The sequence below is a fragment of the Hyaloscypha bicolor genome (assembly GCF_002865645.1).
Source record: "Hyaloscypha bicolor E unplaced genomic scaffold K444scaffold_61, whole genome shotgun sequence".
In the NCBI taxonomy this organism is placed as follows: Eukaryota; Fungi; Ascomycota; class Leotiomycetes; order Helotiales; family Hyaloscyphaceae; genus Hyaloscypha; species Hyaloscypha bicolor.
The window spans coordinates 150,076-171,020 of record NW_020194563.1 but is presented as its reverse complement, the minus strand read 5'-3'; the positions used below and the strand labels follow the sequence as shown (position 1 = coordinate 171,020).

Here is a 20,945-nt window from a genome sequence, read left to right as displayed (position 1 = left end):
ACTAAATCTCTTGGCCATTTGCGGGGTGTTTTTGTACCCCGCCTCTTGCTCCGCAAAGGGTGGGGTTGCAAAAAAGTGACCGCGAAAATCCTTTTCCCCTCTCCATCCTTCATCCAATCACCATAAGTATTTTTGTTTGTTAGACTTTGTTTACTGTCAAAAATGATTGCTGTCAAGGTTGCTCCAGAACCGGGAGACCCGGCATGTTCATAGTTTAGCCGAACAATGATGGAATTGTCTCAACTAGCTCTTTTCCCTTAGTTCTCATCAGGTTTCCTATGCCCCTCTACATATATAGGACCAACCTTTCCCTGGAATTTGCGATGCAAAACCGCGGAAAAGAAGGTCCGAATCTTCAGTTTGAGTGAAAGCATTTCGATCCTCACTGAAGGAAGAGTACCTGTCTTCCGTCTCAAGATGATGAATCTCTCAAGACTCCTGGCAATAACAATTGCACTGTCAACTATTAATGCTCATCCACACGACAACTGCAACAATGAATTCTTCAACAGAGTGCTGCCCTCCAACGCTTCCACTCTCGGCACCTATCACGTACCAGCCAACGGCTCCTTCGGCCAAGCAGCAGACATAGCATACCCGATCAATGCCACCAACCTCCCAGCTCTCTGCGCGGTCATAGTCAATGTTACCTCTTCAGCAACTTCATCCTACACGTTTGGCCTCTTCCTCCCCGAGGATTGGAACCAACGCTTCATCGCTGTCGGCAACGGCGGCTTCTCCGGCGGCATCAACTGGCTCTCTATGGGGTCCGTCGTCCCTTACGGCTTTGCCACTCTCTCAACTTCCACTGGGCACAACAGCACAGGCCAAGACATGACCTGGGCCCTAAACAACCCCGAGTCAAAAGCAGACTGGGGCTACCGCGCCATGCACGGCTCCGTCGTTCTCGGCAAACAACTCACAAGCGCCTATTACAGCAGAAAACTATGCTACTCCTACTACGCAGGCTGCTCAACAGGCGGCAAACAAGGCATGAAGGAAGTGCAAAAGTATCCCTCAGATTTCGACGGCGTCCTAATCGGCGCTCCAGCCTGGTGGTCAACCCATCAACAGCTTTGGCAGCTCACAGTCGGCATCATTAACCTCCCCGAAGGCTCCCCTTCCTACATCCCATACTCCATGTTCCCACTCATCAGCAACGAAGTCCTCCGGCAATGTGACGCCTCGGACGGCGTGCTCGATACCATCATCATGGACCCCAAGAAGTGCAACTTCCGCCCCCAAGCCCTCCTCTGCCACCCTGGCCAAAACACTAGCACTTGTCTGTCACCGGAACAAATCAAAACATGGGAGGCGCTTCATCGCCCAATAGCAGATATTAATAATACATTCGTATACCCGAACTTTGAGCTCGGCTCCGATGCGCAAATCCCAGGTTCTTTCGGCGTGTATGGGACGAACGCCCCGTCTCTCTACGGCACATCATATGTCCAGAACTACATCCTCGATGATGCTTCCTGGGACTGGAAAACGTACAACTACTCCGTCGTTGAGATCGCCGATTCCCTAAACCCTGGTTCCACCAACGCAGCGGACTTCGACATCTCTCCCTTTTACGAGAGAGGAGGGAAACTTCTGCATTACCACGGCTTGGCAGATGGATTGATACCTACTGGCGCGAGCGAGTTGCTGTATAATAACTATCTGTATAACATGAGCGCCAAAGGTATCAATCTAGATGACTTTTATCGTTTCTTTCTGGTGCCGGGAATGCAGCATTGTTCTGGTTCTGTTGGGAACGCGCCTTGGTACATGGGCGGCGTGCAGACGATTCGGGGGGTGTATGGGGTCCCGGGGTTTAGGTAAGGTTTTCCCAGATTAAATCGTTGCTTCCTTCGATGTGGGATGAGGGTCAGCAGTGCTCTCAACTCCCTCAAGTTCTCATAGTGCTAATTCTCTGGGCCTAGGGATCGCGAACACGATGCTCTTTTGGCACTCATGGCTTGGGTTGAGAAGGACGTTGCGCCGGAGCATATCATCCCAACCAAGTGGAACAATGACACGGATCCAAGTCAGGGGGTGTTGAGACAACGCCCGATCTGCAAGTTTCCTGCTGAGGCGACGTATGTTGGGCACGGGAATGTCAACGCGAGCAGTAGCTGGAAGTGCGTTGCCCAAGTTTGAGCGTGAGAGGGGAGTGGTCCAATGGCCTCTAGCAAAGGTTGTTGCAAGAGGAAGACTTCACAGTTTTATCATTCCTACAAGATAGGAAACGATTAGTATAGATAAAAGAACACATAAACAAATCATCTCTTCTTCATTTCATACACAGTTGTTCGCATTTAGGTCCAGTTTTGATCTCGAGTTTCGACGTGTTGATCATACATACATATAACAAAGATTAGTGAGGAGTCACTGAGTCCGCTTCTCACAGTGATTTTGGCGAATGTGAATGTGAATGAGTTGTCCAATGACGCGGCGGTGCAATAGTAGACGTCTTTTTGAATTGTTCGATGTCCTTTTCCGACTGGTGCTCGAGTCACTTATCGCCCATGAAAGGGTGCAAAATGGTGAAGCTAACGACTCAGGTCCTCTCTTCTTGAATGCTTCCCGTGAGCAATTGCAACGAGTGTTGGAGACATCTTTCCACGTAATAATATTTGCGAGTATATACATCGAAATAAGTGGAGATCCTGTCTAGAAAGCCACTCGGTCCGCAATTCCTGCTCAGATCATTTATTCCTTCAATAGGGGCCCATGAACATAATCTGTGGACATGACTTTTTTTTCTACAATGGCCCTTTGCGATGTTCAGGGGTCACGGTGAAAAGTTTCGAAGTCTCCGAGGGGAGGTGATTGCTAGATTTGCTGGTGCGGGGTTTGCCACTTGATTGCTGGTACTTATTCATCACTTGGCCATTTGTCATAATTTGCCTTCACGTCACACTCCCTAAGAGATCCTGAGGGAGACTAGTATGTCATTCTCCAAAAAAATCTTGGACATTAAATACCCAGCTAGAAGATCCTACTCCTCAATAATTACCACAACTTCTCCACCAGATCGTCTCGCCTCCCTCCTCCGCCTCCAAAACCCAGGCAACGAAAGCTGAGGACATCTCCTCGGACTCTTCCCCTCCCGCTCCCGCTTCCTCTCTCTCCTTTCCCTCCTCGTAGCATGATGTTTCTTCCGACTCACAATCGCCAAATGGAGATGCACCGCCCACCCCGCCATGCTAAACACCGTGCCCAGCCACATAAACACAAACATCCTGACTCCCAAACTCGCGCTGATATTCAACTCTTTCTGCGAAGTAATGACTTTCTGGAATATGACGTACATGACACATGCTGTGGTTGATGCAATGAAGTTAAGGAGTCCAGAGATGAATGCGAAGGTTACGAAATGGTAGCTGTACCAACGGGACAGAAGGACGAGAGGTGAGAGGAAGATCAGGAGGAAGGATGTGATGATGCTTAAGAGGAAGGAGCTGAACATTAGGTTTGAGACGATGCGAATTAGTGTTAGAATGGTGGTTATTTTTGAAGGAAGGGCGATTGTGGCTCCGTAGAGGAGTCTGTGGTGGTGATCAGCCGTAAGCCATCTTCCTGAAGGGGAGAACAGCCAAGGGTACAGTTTCCACTTACTCGCCAAGTATGATTGCCACGGGGTTGAACCACCAGAGATTCTTGGGTTTGGAACAATCAGTAATGCCCCTGTTGTTGCGAAGTGATTAGATTAGGTGATGTAGGTGGAGGGGAGGGGAACGAACTCATCGTTATACCCCTCGCAGAAGTTCCACAGCCCAACTTGATAAAAGTCGTGGATTCCAATACTTCGAGCGATGGAATTCACGAGTATTGCGTCCTCAGGGGAGGTAGAGGGAAGGATATTCGAGACGTCGATTTTCAAGAAATAGCTTTCCCGTAGGACAGGCCTGTTGTGCGTGTTACCGATTTCTACCTATTCGCATATTAGCATACGATATTAAGAGGTAGAAGAGAGCTTACGAGGAGCATGAAGATGCATGAAAGCACGTATAAAAAGCTCGAGATCTTGATGAGACGCCATTGCTTCCGCTCGAAAAAGAGAATGAGCCTAAGGAGGTCGACCTCTACATTCGCGACTGCCGCAGCGCCATCGTCCTGAACAACTTTCTCCCTCTCATCTGTCGCATTGAGGACCTGCTCCCCACCTCCATCCTGCGCTTTCGCTTTCTTCCGAGACCGCAGGAACTCGAAATCCGTAATCGCCATGTCGGACGTCGTCGAGAGATCGGGCGAAAACAGCTCCAACGATCAACAGATGCGGCCCCATGTTTATGTATGCTCCGAAACCTTGTCCCGCCAGAGTCCCGGGAGCCTGCCACGCAGCAACTGCTTCTGTCGGTGGCTTGTCAGATGTGTGCTGGACCCTGGTGACCTGCAGTTCAGTGGGTGGGATTGGGAGGTTGCCCCACCAAGTGCAGGCTGCAGGTCATCTCCACACATCACAATGGCGCCCAAGGTCAGCTTCGGCCGCCAGGGCTCTCTTTTCCAGGCCTGTGATTTGCTTGAGTTGTGAGCAAAGCCTTCCGCGTGCGCCAGTGATCAGCGAGTCTCCAGGGAGCTCTCAGAATGTCTCGGAAGGCGGACTGAAAACTCTCACCATCTGGTGGACCAGTCAGGCTGGTGCTGCATCATCAAGCCACAGGGCAACCTTGGGATTCGATTTTCCTTTCATCGCGCCTTGTCTTTCTTCAAATATCTTCATCTGTTGTTGTTTTCCTCTTACTGCGTCGTCTGAATATTCCTTAATGTCTAAAGTTTGATAGAAGACTCCAGCGATGATGTTGCCCGCACGGCTATTATGCTTTGTTTACATCTTCATCACCAGCACGAGCGCACAGTCGAGCGACAGCCTGCTTCTCCTCTCAGGATCTTCACTTACGGGGCCGATCACGGGATCATCTGAAGCTATATCTCCCACAGGAAGCTATGCATCGTATTCTTCCACGATAACGGCGTCTACGACGAGCATATCGGATGGAGTTCCTGTTGTAGGGACCGGGACCGTGAACGTGACCTCCTACATCTCACTCTCCTCCCAAATCATCCTCCAAGGCTCTTCAACGACGAATGTCACCAATGCCACTCAAACAATCATCTCACCTCAACCTACGAACAAAACACCATGCAACAACTATCCCGAGTTCTGCTCCAGGCAATATAGCAACATAACCGAAGTCTCCGCCCACAACTCCCCCTTCGTCATCCCCAACAATGTAGCCTCTAACCAACACTGGCCCGTCACTACGCAACTGAATGATGGAATTCGGCTCTTGCAAGCCCAAATGCACTTCGTGAATGGAACCCCCCACTTCTGCCACACGTCGTGCTCTCTCCTAGACGCCGGACCCATCACCACCTGGCTGACACAAGTCTACGAATGGGTTGCCACGCACCCGTACGATGTCGTAACATTAATCCTCGAAAACGGCGACTATGCACCCGTAACCAGCTACGTGCCCTTTATCGAGTCCACAGGACTCACAAAATACACCTACATCCCTCCCAAGATCCCGATGTCCCTCGAGGACTGGCCAACTCTGGAGACAATGATCCTGACCGGCAAACGAGTAGTCCTATTCATGGACTACAACGCAAACCAAGTCGCCGTGCCCTGGATCCTCGATGAATTCAGTCAGCTCTGGGAAACGCCCTTCGACCAAACGGACCGCACATTCCCCTGCACTCCCCAACGGCCACCAAACCTCTCCCCAGAACAAGCGAAAAGCCGGATGTACATGACGAACCACAACCTCAACTACGAGATCGACCTCCTCGGAAACGCTATTCTCGTACCGTATATTCCGTATTTGAAGTTTACGAATAATATCACTGGGCCCGGGAGTTTAGGGGGGAATGTCGAGAATTGTACGAAGGAGTGGGGCTTCCCGCCGAAGTTTCTGGATGTGGATTTTTATGATGTGGGGAATGGGAGTGTGTTTGAGGTGGCGGCGAGGGCGAATGGGGTGGTTTATAATAGGACTTGTTGTGGTGCTGTGAAGAGCTGGGGCGAGAGGGAAAGGATACCAGGAAGTTTTATTTGGCAGGTTGGAGCAGCCGCGCTTGTTGCTTTGCTGATGATGCTATGAAAGGTTTGGGCGAGTTTGGAGTTATACGGAAGGTCAAGCGTTTCGAAAGGAGTTCTGGAAGTGGAACAGGATGTCAAGAGAGAGCTGATCGAATCTTTTGAATATGTACCACATGTCTAATGCTATCTACCCCTCAGCCAACATGGCAGCAACAACCCCGCCCCACCCCCCAGGATTGTTGTTCATCGTAACCAACAACCCATTATCCCCCGTCACCATATTCAAATTACTCTTCGTATTAACCCCATACATATAAATGGCACTGCTGCCCTGGATATCGATGGCATTCGTCTGACACGCCGCATTGTTATTACAATTACTCAAATCATTACCATTAAAGAACGTCCAGAATCCAGTAGCATAGAGGAAAAGATTCGTCGACGAGGTGATATACTCAAACCAAGCCATCCTGCATTGCGAATCTCCGCCTCCACAGTTCGAGTAATCAGGATCTCCGTAGGGCGTGACGAGTGCCGGTGCCCACGGAGCAGGATCGAGAACGTCTTCTGCAAAGCCAGGTCCTTGCCAGTACGGCGTCTCAGATTGCTGCATACCAGCATAAATATCTTTTGCGTTGTGGAAATTGTACTGGTATAGGGTGTTGTGTTCGAAAGCCGTGCCGACTAACCAGGTTCCTCGTCCACCGTTGGAGGCAGATGAAGATTCGATGAGGGCACCGCGGCCAACGGCGATGTTTTGGCCGTTTCCGCCGTCGAGGTCGTGGTCTGCGGTCCAACCCCACATGTCTTCAATATAAGCCGAGGAAGTGGCTGTGAGATGTAGAAGACCAAACGCTGCTTTGCAATCAGCTGGGGAACCAGCGCAGTTCGTCTGAACCTTTGATCCAGCTGCTCCGCCGACGCGGAAGTGGGAGTTCCATAAGCCTACATCTCCGGGGTTGGAGGCTGCGATGTTGATCTCAAGCTATGGGGTGTACCGTTAGCAAACTGTGGATGTAGAGGTTTCAAGGATGCGGACTTACAAGTTGACAACCTTGCAGGACATCAGCTACCGTGAAGAGCATATCTGAGATCTGAGCAACGCCGACATCACCAGCATTGCCTACCTGGACCATGGGCACAGGACTTGTTGGGTTCCAAAAGTTGCTTCCCACGGCTGAGATAGCTGACCATGCTTCGCCTACGATCCGAGAGCCGGCGGGAACGAAGATCGTGTTGGTGACCAGATACGTTCCTTGTGGGAAGAAAATGATTTTGCAGTTTGCGTAAGTGGAGAGGATTGAGTTGATATTGGCAGTGTCGTCTGTGACTCCATCGCCGAAGACTGGAAGGCCAGAGACGGACTTGATGTTGATGAATTGATCGAGGGCGTACTCTTGGTAAGTTGGGGGGGCCATGGTGAAGTAGTTGCCGTTTTGAAGCAAGTTTGAGGAGCGGGGGGTCGTGAAAGTTGCTCCTCCTACATAGCTTCCCAATGGAGAGCCACCTGGTGTGTACTGCAGACGTCAGTTGAAAACTTCAAATCGCACTGGTATCACTCACCGTATTTCCCATGACCCATGTATCTGCAACGTTCCCAGCTAAGATAGCGTTTCCACTGGCCATGACAGTTTGCGCAGAACCCCCACCATTATTCTGAACATTCTCCAGAATCAATGATGAAGCTCCATTTCCGGTGTTGACTGTAGCAACAAAGGTGCCAACATCTTGAGCCGAAGAGTCCAAGACAACAAGCGAGCCCACAGAGTTCGAGGTCATGTCTATCGCAACACTGTGATCCTGGAATGTACAGTCCTGAATAATGCAATCAAAGCAATGGGACAACTTAATCCCCGTGGTGGAAAACTTGAATGCAACCCCCTTGACCATGTATTGCTGGTTGGACATATCAATACCAACAACACCGCCATTGATCTGCAAGTCACCAAGATAAGTTCCACTTCCTCCTTCAGGCATTGAAATTCCTGTATGCCCACTAGAAAAGCTCGGCATGTTGAAGACACAATTGGTGAGTTGGGTAGCTTGGCTGACGCTCCAGTCAATGATCGTAAACTGCGTATCCTTATTGATGTTATTCGAATCAAAGACAAGATTTTTGACTCCGATGTAGAAATTCGTTGTTGCATCTTGGTGTGGGTCCTTGCCGTAAATTAGGACATTTCCATTGAATCCTGATGCAGCTTTGAGGGTGGGAGGGCTCAATGGGTCCCCCATCAGCACGGTGCCAACGTATAACTGGAGTGGTTTCGAGAGAATATAGACGCCACGTGGGAGATATATCACAGCTGGCTGACCTGTCGTCCCCAGCTGGTTTTGGTCTCGAGTGATTCCATTGATTCCAGCTATGTTGATCAGCTTCCACGTTGATCAAATTATGGAAGCTCTTACCGTTGATAGCATTTTGGATGGCATCCGTATCATCTGTTGATCCATCACCTGCAGCACCATAGTTGGTCTTCACGTTTCGAAAAACTGGCCATGATGCGCCGTCGTTGATGAAAGGAGAAATCCCATTATGCGTGATCTGCTCGTACCAGAAAGTACCAGGATTGGTAACTACTGGCCCACCGCAGCTTCTTGCTGCCAACAGTGCATCTGTACGTGGTGTTGGAGCAGTTTTCACGTGCTTAATTGCTCCGTTCCAAGGCTGGACACTCTCATTTATGGAGATCAATGGTATTCCTCTGCATTGCTGTTAGCCGGAGCACGTAAGATTTTCAAGAAAGACTCACTTCATATTAGGAACAAAGTCTGCAAAATTCGTGTTGACTGGTATAGGTGGGTAGTATGAGTTGTTTGCCAATGCCGTGGTATTGAGAATGCTTCTCCGTTGTTCAACAGCTGGTAGACTTCTGGCAGAAACGATCTCGGCAAGAGCCAAGAAAAGGAGAGGGAATAAATGCATCGTGCTTAGAAGTTGAATTGACGGAACTCTGACAGTTGCGTCCCCCTCTTAAGTACGACCGTGAAAAAGGAGAAGAAGAAGAAGAAGTGATGATAAAAGCTTGGGAAGGAGCGGTATCCCTGCTAACAGCCTCACACTCTGGCTCAGGAAAGACAGCTCATCTTTCATCAAATCTGACAAATCATGGTGCATTTGCAAAGCTGGCAAGGCAAAAACAACCAGACAAAATTCGAGTAAGGATCTACAGCTCGAGAATCGTGTAACAGAAAGAAGCTCTGTATTCCGCAGACACATTAAGGCGGCCGCTGCAGCGTGGTGCAAGCCAGATTTGGCCCTGCTCCCGACAGCATGCCACTACATTTTACTGTAGAGAAACGCCGAGGAAGGCATTCCGAGCCGGCGGCGTTAAGCGAGCAAACGGAACGGCCCCCATGTTGGTCTGCGCGACATCCGAAAATCGATCTCACTCGCCCGATGGGATCTGGTCCCAAATTGACATCTGAGGTGAGATTTGGCTCATGCGTCCCAAAGAAAATCTCAACGTCTTTACTGAGATTAACCGCAAGCTTCAGCCCCAGACTTAGTCACGGATCAATGGAATTGCACCAGTAAACCTCAGGGGACTTGAAATACGAGCGCGGCTCGGCATGTGGCTTCAGGGGTACAAAATTAAGGCTGACCCAGAGGATCGTGCCGACAGGGGATTTCCCGCTTTTCCTTCGAAGATTGGATGAACCTTAATTTATCTCACAGCCCCAGAATTGGAGTTATTCTGCGGAGGATTGTCCTGAAGAAGACAACAAACTTCAGGACTGGTCAAACCTCCGTAAGTCCTCCGGTGTTACTCGGTATTTCCCCTTAAGTTAAAGAAAATGCAACGTTCCTAATGGAAGGGGTTGAAACGCCTGCTTAACACCTGCTCAATATAGCTTAACCGATTTACCCCTATCATAGAATTGCTTCTCTAATTCATTAACGGAACTTTGCTGGAGTGATTCCACACGCATGTCCGGGTGATGTGAGGTACTGAGGAGCCGGTTTCCCGTTTCTGCACTCTCAGTAGTCGAAACTCAGTATTTCAAATTAGCTCCTGAGGATGACTTCAGCCCAAAATCTATGGCACGTTGCGCCAGAACAGGTCTTTCACTCCTTTCTTTGGCAGTTCGATCCGCTTTAGACGCTTATTACCCTCCAATCCTTCGGCCCCTCCGATTTATTTGGGAGACGGGTGAGATGCAAATGCAGTGTTGAATCTCATCTCGATTGTAACGTAACGGTAATGGCCAGAAATGACCAGAACAACCTCAGCTCCGAGATACAGCCCCCAAATCAATCTCTGCAGGCTTGAAGTGTCGTATATAAAAACCAGAACGTTTTCCATGTAGATGTATTCTCCATCAAGCTTCAGTCTCTTCCAACACCTTCTTCTTTTAGTCACAAGAACTTTCAAGTGAAATTTCTACCAGATAATCTTTAATCAATATGCGTTCCTCAGTTGTAAGACCCTCTTTCGTCAATACTCGAGCAGTTCTAACAGTCTCTAGGTTCTCGCCTTGTCATGCTTGGCAACTTTTGCCATTGCAGAGCCACTCCCTTACCCACCACAGGCAACCTCCAAGCCTACAATCCCAGCTAATTTTCACCCAACTTTCGGAAACAAGAAAGGGAACTTCCAGCCCACTTCCACCAAAGTGAGCAAACGACGCATCTCAGAGCGAGACACAGGCGGCTGGGTGGAGAATGGAAATGTTGCTGTCTGGAACATCAATGATGAGGATGGTGTGGGTGCTGGAAACGATCAATATACCATGTACTGGGGTGACGGAAGTGTTGATCAAGGCTGGCCAGCACGCGATCAATGGGTCTCCTTCACTGAGATGTAAGTCCTCTCCCCATCACTCTTAAAATCCCAAGTCTCACGTATCCAGGTTCAATGCCAACAAAGCAATTATGTTCTCGTCCTGCTCTACCTGGGGTGTCGACAATGACTCCGGTCCCGAGGTCGGCGCCATCTGGAACGCAATCGAAGCCGTGGCCGCTCAGACTGGAGTTGACCACCGCTTCATCCTCGCAACAATCATCCAGGAATCTGGCGGCTGCGTTCGAGTCCCGACTACCAACTACGGCGTCCGCAACCCAGGTTTGATGCAAGACCACAACGGCTCCGGAACCTGCAATTCTGACATCACCGGCGAAGTCGACAACCCGTGCCCCGACTCCACCATCACTCAAATGGTTACTGATGGAACGGGCGGAACACCTGACGGAGATGGATTGGCGCAATGCATTAATCAGAGCGGTTGGGGAACAGAGGCGGATTTTTACAGAGCGGCCAGGCTGTATAATAGCGGAAGCATTGATGGGTCAGGGAACTTGCAGGATGGGATCGCGACGCATTGTTATTCCAGTGATATTGCAAATCGGCTGACAGGGTGGGTTAGCGCTGAGCACGGCTGTTATCTTGATGGATGATAGCCATGTTCCTGTGGACATTAATGCGGGATCTGTGGAGAAGTGTTGTGGTACTGTTATGGTCGGTTAAGCGAGAAAAATGGTGGGTCTCAAATAGGGGCTCAGGGGGTTCAACACGACCCCGCACTCCAGGCAGTCGAGCCTTCGCTTTTCCTTGTAAAACTCATTGGATCGATATTTTGCATATAATATGGCGCTTTTCTGGAAGTAATAGGGCTGATGAATATGAAAACATTGAATTGATCTGCATACCGCTGTGATACTGCGGGATTTCATTGCAGCTGAAATATTATCTAGGAATAAGATTACATTAGAATAAGTAAGGCTACATCGGTCCAGAGTTTTGTTGATAAGATCGTAATAACTGAAAATGTGTTGGAAATCTGGCAGGCTCAATTCGGGATACAAATTTAGAGAGGATTGGAATTTTGTTTATCTGCTGGAACAGACATCTGCAGTATTGGAGAGCTCGATCATGGCTGTCATACCTTGGTGCTACTGTGTAATTTTTCTTGGCATAAACTTTTGAGTTGCCAATTTGCGGGTTCAATGTCGTCAATTCAATTAGGTCGCCTTTGGCTCGTCGGTCGCTTCGGCTGCAATGTAAGGCGTAGTAGTAGGTGTGACACCTCTCAACTTGGCACCAGCTTGGTCTCGACTCAAAAATAGTTGGCTAGGCTGTGCTTGTATGTTCTCTTTAAGGGTTCCACCGAGAACTGCGTAGTCGGTCCAGTAGATGCCTCGCTTTTGGAGCTGGGGAACGAGGAGCCCCACGCTGTCTGTGATGCTCTTGGGTTGCACATGTCTGTTTTTTTCGTTTTTATGTCAGAACGAGGTTTGGAGAACTAAAGGATTATTGGGGCGAGAAGGGCCGGGGTTGGAGAGCACTCACATTGCGGATTAAAGCCGACGATGTCTGCTTCCACAAACCACTTTTCCATCATATCAGCGACCTGCTCCGGAGTACCGACAGGTATAGGGCCAAAACCGCCAAACCCGACGTTCTCACCAAAAATACGCGGGGTCCAAGGCTTACCCTTCTCCACCATCTTGAAGTTGTTGAATTTTCCCTGAATCCCTGCACCGGCTAAGTCTTCGTTACCAAAATTGAACGGCTCATTCAAGGCGGGCTTCAAGAGGTCCACTCTAGTGAGAGCACAGTACGAGGACAACCCGCCAATGAGCTCGTGTTTGCTAGGTACCTGGCCTTCTCGCTTTGGTTTCCTCCTCAGTTCGTCCGAGGATTGGACAGATGCCAGAAAACAATTTGACAGAAGATGGATATCCACCTGCTGCGACAGCACCTCCTCGAATGCCCTGCTGTATTTCGCTAGTCCTTCGGTGGTCTTCACACAGCAGACCGGCGCTCTCTTCATCACTTTCGTTTCGCCATACATGCAGAATGCAGGTTACTGAAATATGGGACCATATATTGGGTTCTTCCTTGGAGCGTTCTCATTCGTTGGGATTGTCTTTGTATGGTTCTGCTATCCTGAAGCCAAGGGAGCGAGTATTGAGGACTTGGATGCGTTCGTGCAGAAGATCCCAACCAGGTAGTGTGGAAGGTAATCAGAGGATAATATGGTATTCAAAAATTTGATATCGAAGGGTAAGGTAAGGTATTGAGATGGCGGAGGAGAAGAAAGCAGAGGCCACTGTGACGACTCAAAATATTTGACTAAACTCAGTGTGCCAGGAATTGTGTCGGGGTGGTTCAGAATTACAGATGGAAAGCCAAGGGTATTAAAAGAAACATTGATAGAATATTTAGAAGAGTTTGGAGTTATCATATCTCCGGGCTTGTATTATTTATTGAGTATTATTTCTCTTAGGACCGCTCCGGAGTGTCAGAAAATTTCCTGTGCTGCTAAATTCATCTGGAACACTTCAAAAGCTTCAGACTCCAATCAGGTTTACAACTAAGGATAATGACTGGAACGAGTTTTGAGGTGCTGATTTCCAATGGGACTTCTTTACGGTAGAATTAATTTTGAAGAAGGTTTCAAACTTTTCAAGCGTTCCTAGTGATACCGTGCAACACGCGAGGCCCGCCTCCCTCCAGAATTGAAGACGAGCTCACCATTAATCCAAAGCAAACTGTACACAACTTAATGGCATGAGATGAGAAATTGAGCAAGTAGATAATTTAGTCAAATTATACTTTTGCAAAACGCCGTAAAGGTCCATTACAGTTGTCTCTCAGACAGTTAAATCAGTGCTTAACGGAAAAGCATGCTATTTTGCCTCCAACTTCTTCCATCTTCTGATCCCAGTACCAAATACTCCCGATTCACGCAGACCTCTTCATATTGAACGTAAGATTTTGCGTAGTAGATTCACCATAATGCTCAGGAATGGTCGGGAATTTCTCAAACTCCGGTGTCCTCTCAAGCCACGCAGCATAAGACTGGTGATGCTTCTTGCTGTTTCACCAAACATCAACCACTTGTGCTGTCCCTCAGGCACTATGCCAACGATCCAAGAGAATACACAGGGATGCGGTTTTGTCTCTGCCTCAATGGGATCTTTGAGGTTGCTGATTTTTTGGTAGTAGTCCTTCGGTTTGTCGCCACCCTTCAGGAATGCCCTCGTGACCGTCATAACTGGTGCCTTGATCGGACTTTCCACGTGGCAGGTCAAGGGCCAAGGCTTTGTTGACGACGATGGGCAAACTCCTCATTTCGACTTGAGGATGTTATCCGATCCGATGATGGACTGCGCTCTTGGGTATGCTCATGGAGACTTCATTGACTCTGCCTTCGTGGGCAATCTACAACAGCTCACAGATTGGGACCTTGCCAATGGGTCATGATTGTACACTTTGGCCAGTGTCCCCACTTGGTCATTTTGACCAGAGAAAAGTTGGGTGATTTCGCCACAAAACAACAATGCGAATCCCAGGATGGAAAGAACAGCTGATAGTTGTGGGCACATCAACCCGGGCTTTACGCGTTCTTCCCAAACAACAGAATTTACGCCTTCCTCTTCAGCAACCCACGGAAGAAATCGAAGCTGTTACTGTCACTCTGCAACTCCCAAATTTTGCCCGTTGGTCGGTCTTCCCACCCCAACTCTTCAGCTTTGAGAAGTCCCCAATTGGTCGTGATCCCCTTGATCCTCGCTCGCACTCCTCCTTCGGCCTCCAGGGTCACGATTTGATCTGTATGGAGCCAGTTTTTATAGTAGGTTTCTTCCAACTTGTGATCAAAGCCAGTCCGTAGGAAGCGCTTGTAGATAGTTTCAAATTTGGTGAGGATTCGGGCGAGAAGCTTTTCTAAAGTAAAGGGTGCGAGAGAAGAGAAGGCCGGAGTTGACAGTAGTGCGTTCAAAGAGGTAGTTGGAGCAGCGTTGGTGGTATTCAGGCCGATGCCCACGACGAGGTCGTAGGAACCAGCGGAGTATGAGGAGTTTACGAGGATCCCGCCAATTTTGATGTATTCCTTCTTTCCAAGCTTGGTTGGGTCTTGTGCGTCTATTTACGTCAGCCGCGTTGTTTGAAGTCCTCTCACTTCTCACTCACATATATCATTCGGCCATTTGAGCTTCACTGGGAAGTCCTTGTAGCCGCGATCGTAGGACTGGATGCCTTCAACGATCGCAATAGCAGCGAGATATTGAATGAACACAACGGGGGCGCTATTACTGAGCTCCATTGGATGCTTCATGCAGACGGACATGACCAGAGATCCAGCAGGCGAGACCCAGACATTCGATCCTCGACCTCGACCAGCTACTTGAGTTGTTGCTGTGAATGTGAAGCCCGTGGGGACGTTTGAAAGTAATTTGATATTCCTGGCCATGATCAATATAGGCTCAGAAGAACAGACGAAAGACCAACTTTTCTAACATCGTGTTCGTACTGGTCACAACCTCCCCATACATTAGGTACTTTCCAAACTCTTCTGCTTCGCCATCTCTCTCTTCTTGGTATTTTCGGAGGTTGGCGTAGAATGAGTGGTGATTGAAGTAAGGGGTTTCTTTCGTTCCTGGCCATTCTGTTTCGTGTGGGATCAGACGCTTGGTGATGGCGTTATAGTCGACTATTCTGTCATTCGACCCAACATCATTCGTTTGATCAGCTGCATGTTCATTGCTTCCTTTCAAGATGCCAGGTGTTGGTAGAGTTTTGATAAGAGAGTTCAGCGACCACCTCGAATCTTGTTTCTCGAGGTGGAAGGTATCATTTTCTCCTTTAATGTACTCTTCGCCATCCTCCTTGGTGATAATGTGCTCCCACGCTACCAGCAGTTCTGGGACTAGGAAGTGATGCAGTGACGAAAGATGTAGGCGAGATAGGGAAGGTACCGTAGTTGTCTCCTGGCTGATAATCAGCCCCAACTTGGCCAAGCATGCCTTGAGAAAATTGACACGTGACGAGTCAGCTTCTGCCAAAGCTTTAACAAGCTGTGGATAATCTGGACTGTCCGACTTTGGGTCGAGGTTTACAGCAGCGAACCTGGCTCAGTGTCAGCCAAGGACCAAGCAGAGTTTTAGGAACTTACTCCGTATGAGGCCCCGTAAGCAGTGCCCCGCCCTCTCCAACTTTGCAATATACAACAGCTGCCGCTCCATCTCCTCCATCAACATCCAATGGATCCACGTAGCTTGCAAGAATCTCGACACCTTTATCAGCGTATTTCCGGGCATCCACAAAGACGCCTCCACCGTTATAGTAGGATCTGAACGTCTGTGGCACAATGCCGCCCTTGAACGCTTCCTCGTCAACATAGAGTTGCACTGCTTTGGCACCAGCTTCGCTGTGGTATACAAAGCCCTTGAAAGCGCAGCCACGACATGTTCCAGGAAAGAAAGACAATTCTCGAGGTCCAATGACTTCTAAAACTCTGTTCCCGACTTCGAACTCGCACCGGGCAGTCCCGTAGTACCCTCCAGCGCAAAATCCGAGGTAAGCACCACCTCGACGTACATACTGATCGATACGTCGATTACCTTCCCCATTCAAAGACCGACAATACCCCATATCAGCCCCTCCAGGAAACACCAGGAGAGCGCAGGATGCCGTCCATGGTTCCTTCAGAATGACGATATCAGTCACGGGGATGACGGCATAATTTGGTGAGAGCAGACGCCGGAGAGTGTATAGACAATGCCGTACAGACTCAATTGTGCTTCCATTGCCTATATACAAGGTTTGAGGTGTGTATCGAGGAATCAATGGGACACATACCAGAATAGACTAGGACATTCACTTTTCGGGATGCCATGACGGCTAACCTAGGTCCGCCCAACCGAGCGAGACTCGACCCAAATTCAAATTGTTCCACCTTTTCTTCAATCGACAAATCTTGACACGATGTCGAAATCGGAGAGCGACTTAAAGAAAGCAGTTGCGGTAGCGGACGACGATGAGCCTGATGAATGGTGAGGGTGTTGATCCCAACGAGGCGTCCCAACACACTGAAATCTCTTTCCAGGGACAAGCGGATCTTCAGCACTGGCTGTGCCGGTAAATCAAGATGCGGAGAGCTTTGGATCTTTGGAATTCTGACGAAGATGAAGCCGAGAATACAAAGATGAACGACTGTTACTATGAGAAGAAAGACTGGAGGCTATGCAAAAACGAGGTGAGCTTTCCAACTTCCCGGATTTAGCGATTTTCCCTCCATATCACGTGTCCTACCCACGAGGGGAACCGTCGTACTGATTTCATGTCTGATATATAGCTCGAGGTATTTCGAAAGTGTTGGAAGCGGCAACAAAATGATAAAAGGACCGAGATGAAGGATGCTTGATGGAGTGGCGTGGATAGCTTGTGTAGCAATCGACAGGATCACTGCGGGCGCTGAGGAATGTAACATTAAATGTAGTAGTAGACAATATCTTACTCAGCAACAGTCAAATATATTCCTCCTATGTTTACTATATTTTTCCCGTGGTGATGTTGACCCTGAAATGGCAGGCCAGAAGGTCAGCCGGAAGCGTGATCTCGGAAAGCTTTCACGTTCACGAACTTCGCGTCCGCCAACCCAACTACATCAACCATGGCAACGTCAATTCCCAGAGCTGCGCGCTCTGTACTATCAAGGGCTTCCTCAGTAAATTCATTTAAAGTATTCCGATCTGATGTTTCAGCGGCAACAGCTTCGCGGCTGTTATCGCCAGTCTCAAGATCTTTCTCGACCTGCCACCGATTCGCTGCAACGGCAGCGCCAACCTACGCACGCAAGAATGTCGATCCAGCAAAAGTAGCACCTCCTCCATCGAAGCAAGACTCCATAGACGACCAATCGCCCATCAAAGACATGACCAACGGCCTGGCGGACGAACCATTGATTCTCGACGAAGGAAGCAGACAAGTCGACTGGACGCGCTCCTACCACGGTTTATCCTCGCAGGCATTCTCCAAGGAAGCCGCAGACACATTATTAGCGCCTATACCTTTTGATGATGTGGAGGTCAAGCCGGATGGGATCATATATCTGCCAGAGATCAAGTACAGGAGGATACTGAACAAAGCTTTTGGGCCTGGTGGTTGGGGACTTGCGCCGAGAGGGGAGACTATCGTTACGGGCAAAAGTGTTACGAGAGAGTATGCACTTGTTGCCAATGGACGGTACGTATTTCCATTCCATCTGCTGCGCCAGAAGCTGATCTCATTCTGTCTGCAGGTTGGTATCCGTTGCACGAGGAGAACAAGACTATTTCTCGCCCGAAGGCATACCAACTGCGACCGAGGGCTGTAAGTCGAATGCTTTGATGCGCTGCTGTAAAGATCTTGGTGTTGCTAGCGAGCTATGGGATCCTCGATACATTCGAAAGTTCATGAAGGACAAGGCGAAACAGGTCTGGGTAGAGCATGTGGTGACTAAGAAGAAGAAGCAGATATGGCTCAGGAAAGATGACGAAGTCAGATACCCTTTCAAGGAGTCGAAATATGGGTCATAGAAGGTTGGATCGTTCACTCCATATGCGCTCGAGCATACGGAAGCCCTCGAACGAGTAGAGTTGTAGAATAGAACGAGCGAGGGATGCATATACTGTACAAGAGGTCAATCGACACACAATCACGACTCCACGCAAATTCCAGCCGGATCAGGACTTTCCATAGACGAAGGAACCAATAAATAGGGTGGTATTAGGAGTCTGCAAATTTTCACACAGAGCTATCGCTTTCTTTGTGTTGAAGTACTTTGCGCGCACCAGAAGGACAATTGATTGACTCTGCAGCCTCCAAAGAGTGCCAGTGCGCATTTTCAGATCCTTTAGTTCAAGTCGGCGAAGTTGCCGTCCTCAAGAAGTGTCGAGGCTCTATTTCTGTTTCTTTTAACCAATCATACTTGCCAACTCGTAATATACCTTGCCCCGGTACTCAACGAGAGATGGAGGATCACCAACATGAAACCCAATACAGTTTCTGCGCCTCTGTGGCTTTTCTCTTGATCACAACATCGAAATTAAAGGTCTCTGGGGCCCTTGGAAAGCAGTCTATATTTGTCTCGATTTATGTCTGTTTCTGCGAAAGGTCCATGCCAGTCCCCTGGCTGCGGCTGCACATGCGGCTGCGGCTCCTCGCTACAGATAAACTCATGGGGCGCAGTGTGTTCCGAATCCTACTTGGAGCAGTCGATCGACAGGCTTTGCAAGGAAGGCGAATTGTGATAGGACCTGCATACGCAGGTACGGATACGCTACCGACGGACCATTAGCATCACAAAGGATTGCGGCGAGGACTTCAGCTTCACCAAAGAAAATTCTCTCATCTATGAGCTTCCATCAATGCAATTTTATGTGGAAGCAAGGACCGCATGAGTACAAGTCTTCATATATCCCCAATAGTTTGAGGTTGCAAAGTTGCAAATTCACCTCCTCCCTGTGTCTCTTGATTACTCTGGATATTTTCCTCTACCTTTCCAGCTCATCATCTCTCGCGAAACTACCATCATGGACGGGCTCCAGCAATGTACTATTCCACAACAATACAACATCCCCTGTATCGGTAGCAATGGAGCCGTTCTCAACCTAACCGAAGTTAATTCTATCAACATCACTCAGTTCAATGGCGAAATCTATCCAGCAGGATTCTGGTTGGCATCCAACATCACCTCGATCGCTGAATGTACAGTAGGGCTTTGCTCTCTCAAGTACGCCAATGTCGACTACGTGCCAAATACGGGGTCGAATTTCCTGTTTGCAGTCATATTTGCCTTTTTCCTCCTGACTCAACTCGTTTTCTGGGTTTGGCGTCGGACTCATAGCTTCTCCTTTGCTATGTCCTGTGGCCTCATTCTCGAAATTCTCGGCTATCTTGCACGTGTCATAATGAAGCACAACATGTTCAGCCAGACACCGTTCCTCATGTAAGTGCCACCTTGCTTCCATACATTCAATCTTGCAATTGCTCGAATGTATAGCTTGAACTCTGAACGTTCTCGACCTCCAATTCATCGGAAATTGTGCTGACAGAAACCAGTCAAATCATCTGTCTCACGATTGCCCCAGTTTTCTTCACGGCGGGAATCTACCTCACTCTCTCGCGAGTGATCATGCACTACGGTCCACAACACTCACGCCTCACACCAAAAACCTACACTATCACATTCATATGCTCTGACTTCATTGCTTTAGTGCTACAATCTGCAGGTGGTGGCATTGCAGACCAAGGAAGCTTGAGCGCTTCGACCAGGAACGGCGGGGTTCATCTCATGGTCGCTGGCCTGTCCTTCCAGGTGCTGTCTATCTTGATCTTCATGGCCCTGTGCGCCGAGTTCTTCTGGAGAGTCAAGAAGGACAGAACCGCTATAGGTTCAGGGTGGGCGACTCGCGATGCTGCGAGCAGACATTTCAAGCTTTTCATCTATGGTATGTTCCTCTCCCAAACCCCTGCTCCAACACCCCATACTGACAAGATATCTAGCATTCGCAATAGCCACCTTCTTTATTCTCGTCCGTTCTTTGTTCCGTGTGGCAGAGCTGGCCCACGGCTTCAGTGGCAAGCTTGCAAATGATCAAATCACATTCATGATCCTTGAAGGCGGGATGATGATCTTGGCTACGACGTTTCTTACTGCATTCCCGCCTGGACAGTTCCTCGGTAGAGATGAGTGGAAGAATTCTGGATGGGGCTATAAGAAGAACGGTAGCGCCTTGTCTTTGGAGAAGCCAAGGAGCGACACCACGCCCGAGAGTGAGCGATTGCAGACAGTCCCGCTCTAGATGGCTACGCCAGTTCACAGGAGGCATTGTGGGGCGAGTTGTACTATTACAGAGTGATGTACCCAGCCGGGAGTTGGAACTTGGTGTTGCGAGAGGTTTGGCATAGAATGCTTGCTGCTGCTTAGATATCATTCCAACCCAGAATAAATCTACTTGCTTTTTTCTCTCGTCATCGCGTCATCTCTATAACTTCTCCTCTCGCCCACAGCTCATGATTTTTGCTGCGAATATCATCACATCTTCCCTGTAGTCACATGACTTTATACCGGAATATTCGTATGTCTAGAAGTCCGACAAAATGTTTGCATTTTTATTTGAATTTTGGTGATTCGTTCAGCC

General features: G+C 48.9%; 10 protein-coding genes across 10 annotated transcripts; 6 read left to right on the top strand and 4 right to left on the bottom strand.

Annotated features, from left to right (window-relative positions):
- Positions 1-420: 420 nt before the first annotated feature.
- On the top strand, positions 421-2,256 carry K444DRAFT_589232 (putative ferulic acid Esterase/Feruloyl esterase; the record flags this gene model as incomplete). Its single annotated transcript, XM_024878093.1, has 2 exons — positions 421-1,823; positions 1,929-2,256. 2 exons carry the CDS (start codon positions 421-423, stop codon positions 2,143-2,145), a joined length of 1,620 nt encoding a protein of 539 aa, XP_024736992.1. The 3' UTR covers positions 2,146-2,256.
- A 598-nt stretch (positions 2,257-2,854) lies between these two features.
- Positions 2,855-4,318, bottom strand: K444DRAFT_612729 (uncharacterized protein). Its single transcript, XM_024880197.1, has 4 exons — positions 3,970-4,318; positions 3,732-3,922; positions 3,607-3,675; positions 2,855-3,536 (listed from the first exon to the last, which is right to left on the bottom strand). Exons 1-4 carry the CDS (start codon positions 4,213-4,215, stop codon positions 2,987-2,989), a joined length of 1,056 nt encoding a protein of 351 aa, XP_024736991.1. The 5' UTR covers positions 4,216-4,318; the 3' UTR covers positions 2,855-2,986.
- A 332-nt stretch (positions 4,319-4,650) lies between these two features.
- Positions 4,651-6,249, top strand: K444DRAFT_612728 (PLC-like phosphodiesterase). The gene has a single exon (XM_024880196.1). The coding sequence runs from the start codon at positions 4,785-4,787 to the stop codon at positions 6,093-6,095; it is 1,311 nt and encodes a 436-aa protein (XP_024736990.1). The 5' UTR covers positions 4,651-4,784; the 3' UTR covers positions 6,096-6,249.
- K444DRAFT_652704 (glycoside hydrolase family 55 protein) lies at positions 6,222-8,960 on the bottom strand (the record flags this gene model as incomplete). The annotated part of the gene is made up of 5 exons (XM_024885824.1): positions 6,222-7,019; positions 7,078-7,551; positions 7,598-8,397; positions 8,444-8,739; positions 8,788-8,960. 5 exons carry the CDS (start codon positions 8,958-8,960, stop codon positions 6,222-6,224), a joined length of 2,541 nt encoding a protein of 846 aa, XP_024736989.1.
- Positions 8,961-10,367: 1,407 nt separating this feature from the next.
- Positions 10,368-11,682, top strand: K444DRAFT_589221 (uncharacterized protein). The gene is made up of 3 exons (XM_024878092.1): positions 10,368-10,457; positions 10,505-10,839; positions 10,889-11,682. The coding sequence occupies exons 1-3, from the start codon at positions 10,443-10,445 to the stop codon at positions 11,430-11,432; spliced, it is 894 nt and encodes a 297-aa protein (XP_024736988.1). The 5' UTR covers positions 10,368-10,442; the 3' UTR covers positions 11,433-11,682.
- A 314-nt stretch (positions 11,683-11,996) lies between these two features.
- Positions 11,997-12,829, bottom strand: K444DRAFT_629514 (uncharacterized protein; the record flags this gene model as incomplete). The annotated part of the gene is made up of 2 exons (XM_024883062.1): positions 11,997-12,148; positions 12,325-12,829. 2 exons carry the CDS (start codon positions 12,827-12,829, stop codon positions 11,997-11,999), a joined length of 657 nt encoding a protein of 218 aa, XP_024736987.1.
- A 1,575-nt stretch (positions 12,830-14,404) lies between these two features.
- K444DRAFT_629513 (class II aaRS and biotin synthetase) lies at positions 14,405-16,657 on the bottom strand (the record flags this gene model as incomplete). The annotated part of the gene is made up of 5 exons (XM_024883061.1): positions 14,405-14,904; positions 14,953-15,224; positions 15,271-15,888; positions 15,935-16,571; positions 16,621-16,657. 5 exons carry the CDS (start codon positions 16,655-16,657, stop codon positions 14,405-14,407), a joined length of 2,064 nt encoding a protein of 687 aa, XP_024736986.1.
- Positions 16,658-16,732: 75 nt separating this feature from the next.
- Positions 16,733-17,287, top strand: K444DRAFT_612724 (uncharacterized protein). Its single transcript, XM_024880195.1, has 2 exons — positions 16,733-16,814; positions 16,868-17,287. The coding sequence occupies exons 1-2, from the start codon at positions 16,747-16,749 to the stop codon at positions 16,968-16,970; spliced, it is 171 nt and encodes a 56-aa protein (XP_024736985.1). The 5' UTR covers positions 16,733-16,746; the 3' UTR covers positions 16,971-17,287.
- Positions 17,288-17,418: 131 nt separating this feature from the next.
- Positions 17,419-18,623, top strand: K444DRAFT_612721 (mitochondrial genome maintenance MGM101). The gene is made up of 2 exons (XM_024880194.1): positions 17,419-18,006; positions 18,062-18,623. Exons 1-2 carry the CDS (start codon positions 17,435-17,437, stop codon positions 18,336-18,338), a joined length of 849 nt encoding a protein of 282 aa, XP_024736984.1. The 5' UTR covers positions 17,419-17,434; the 3' UTR covers positions 18,339-18,623.
- Positions 18,624-18,996: 373 nt separating this feature from the next.
- Positions 18,997-20,800, top strand: K444DRAFT_561200 (RTA1-domain-containing protein). Its single transcript, XM_024876928.1, has 3 exons — positions 18,997-19,750; positions 19,864-20,252; positions 20,308-20,800. The coding sequence occupies exons 1-3, from the start codon at positions 19,335-19,337 to the stop codon at positions 20,604-20,606; spliced, it is 1,104 nt and encodes a 367-aa protein (XP_024736983.1). The 5' UTR covers positions 18,997-19,334; the 3' UTR covers positions 20,607-20,800.
- The last annotated feature ends 145 nt before the right edge of the window (positions 20,801-20,945 follow it).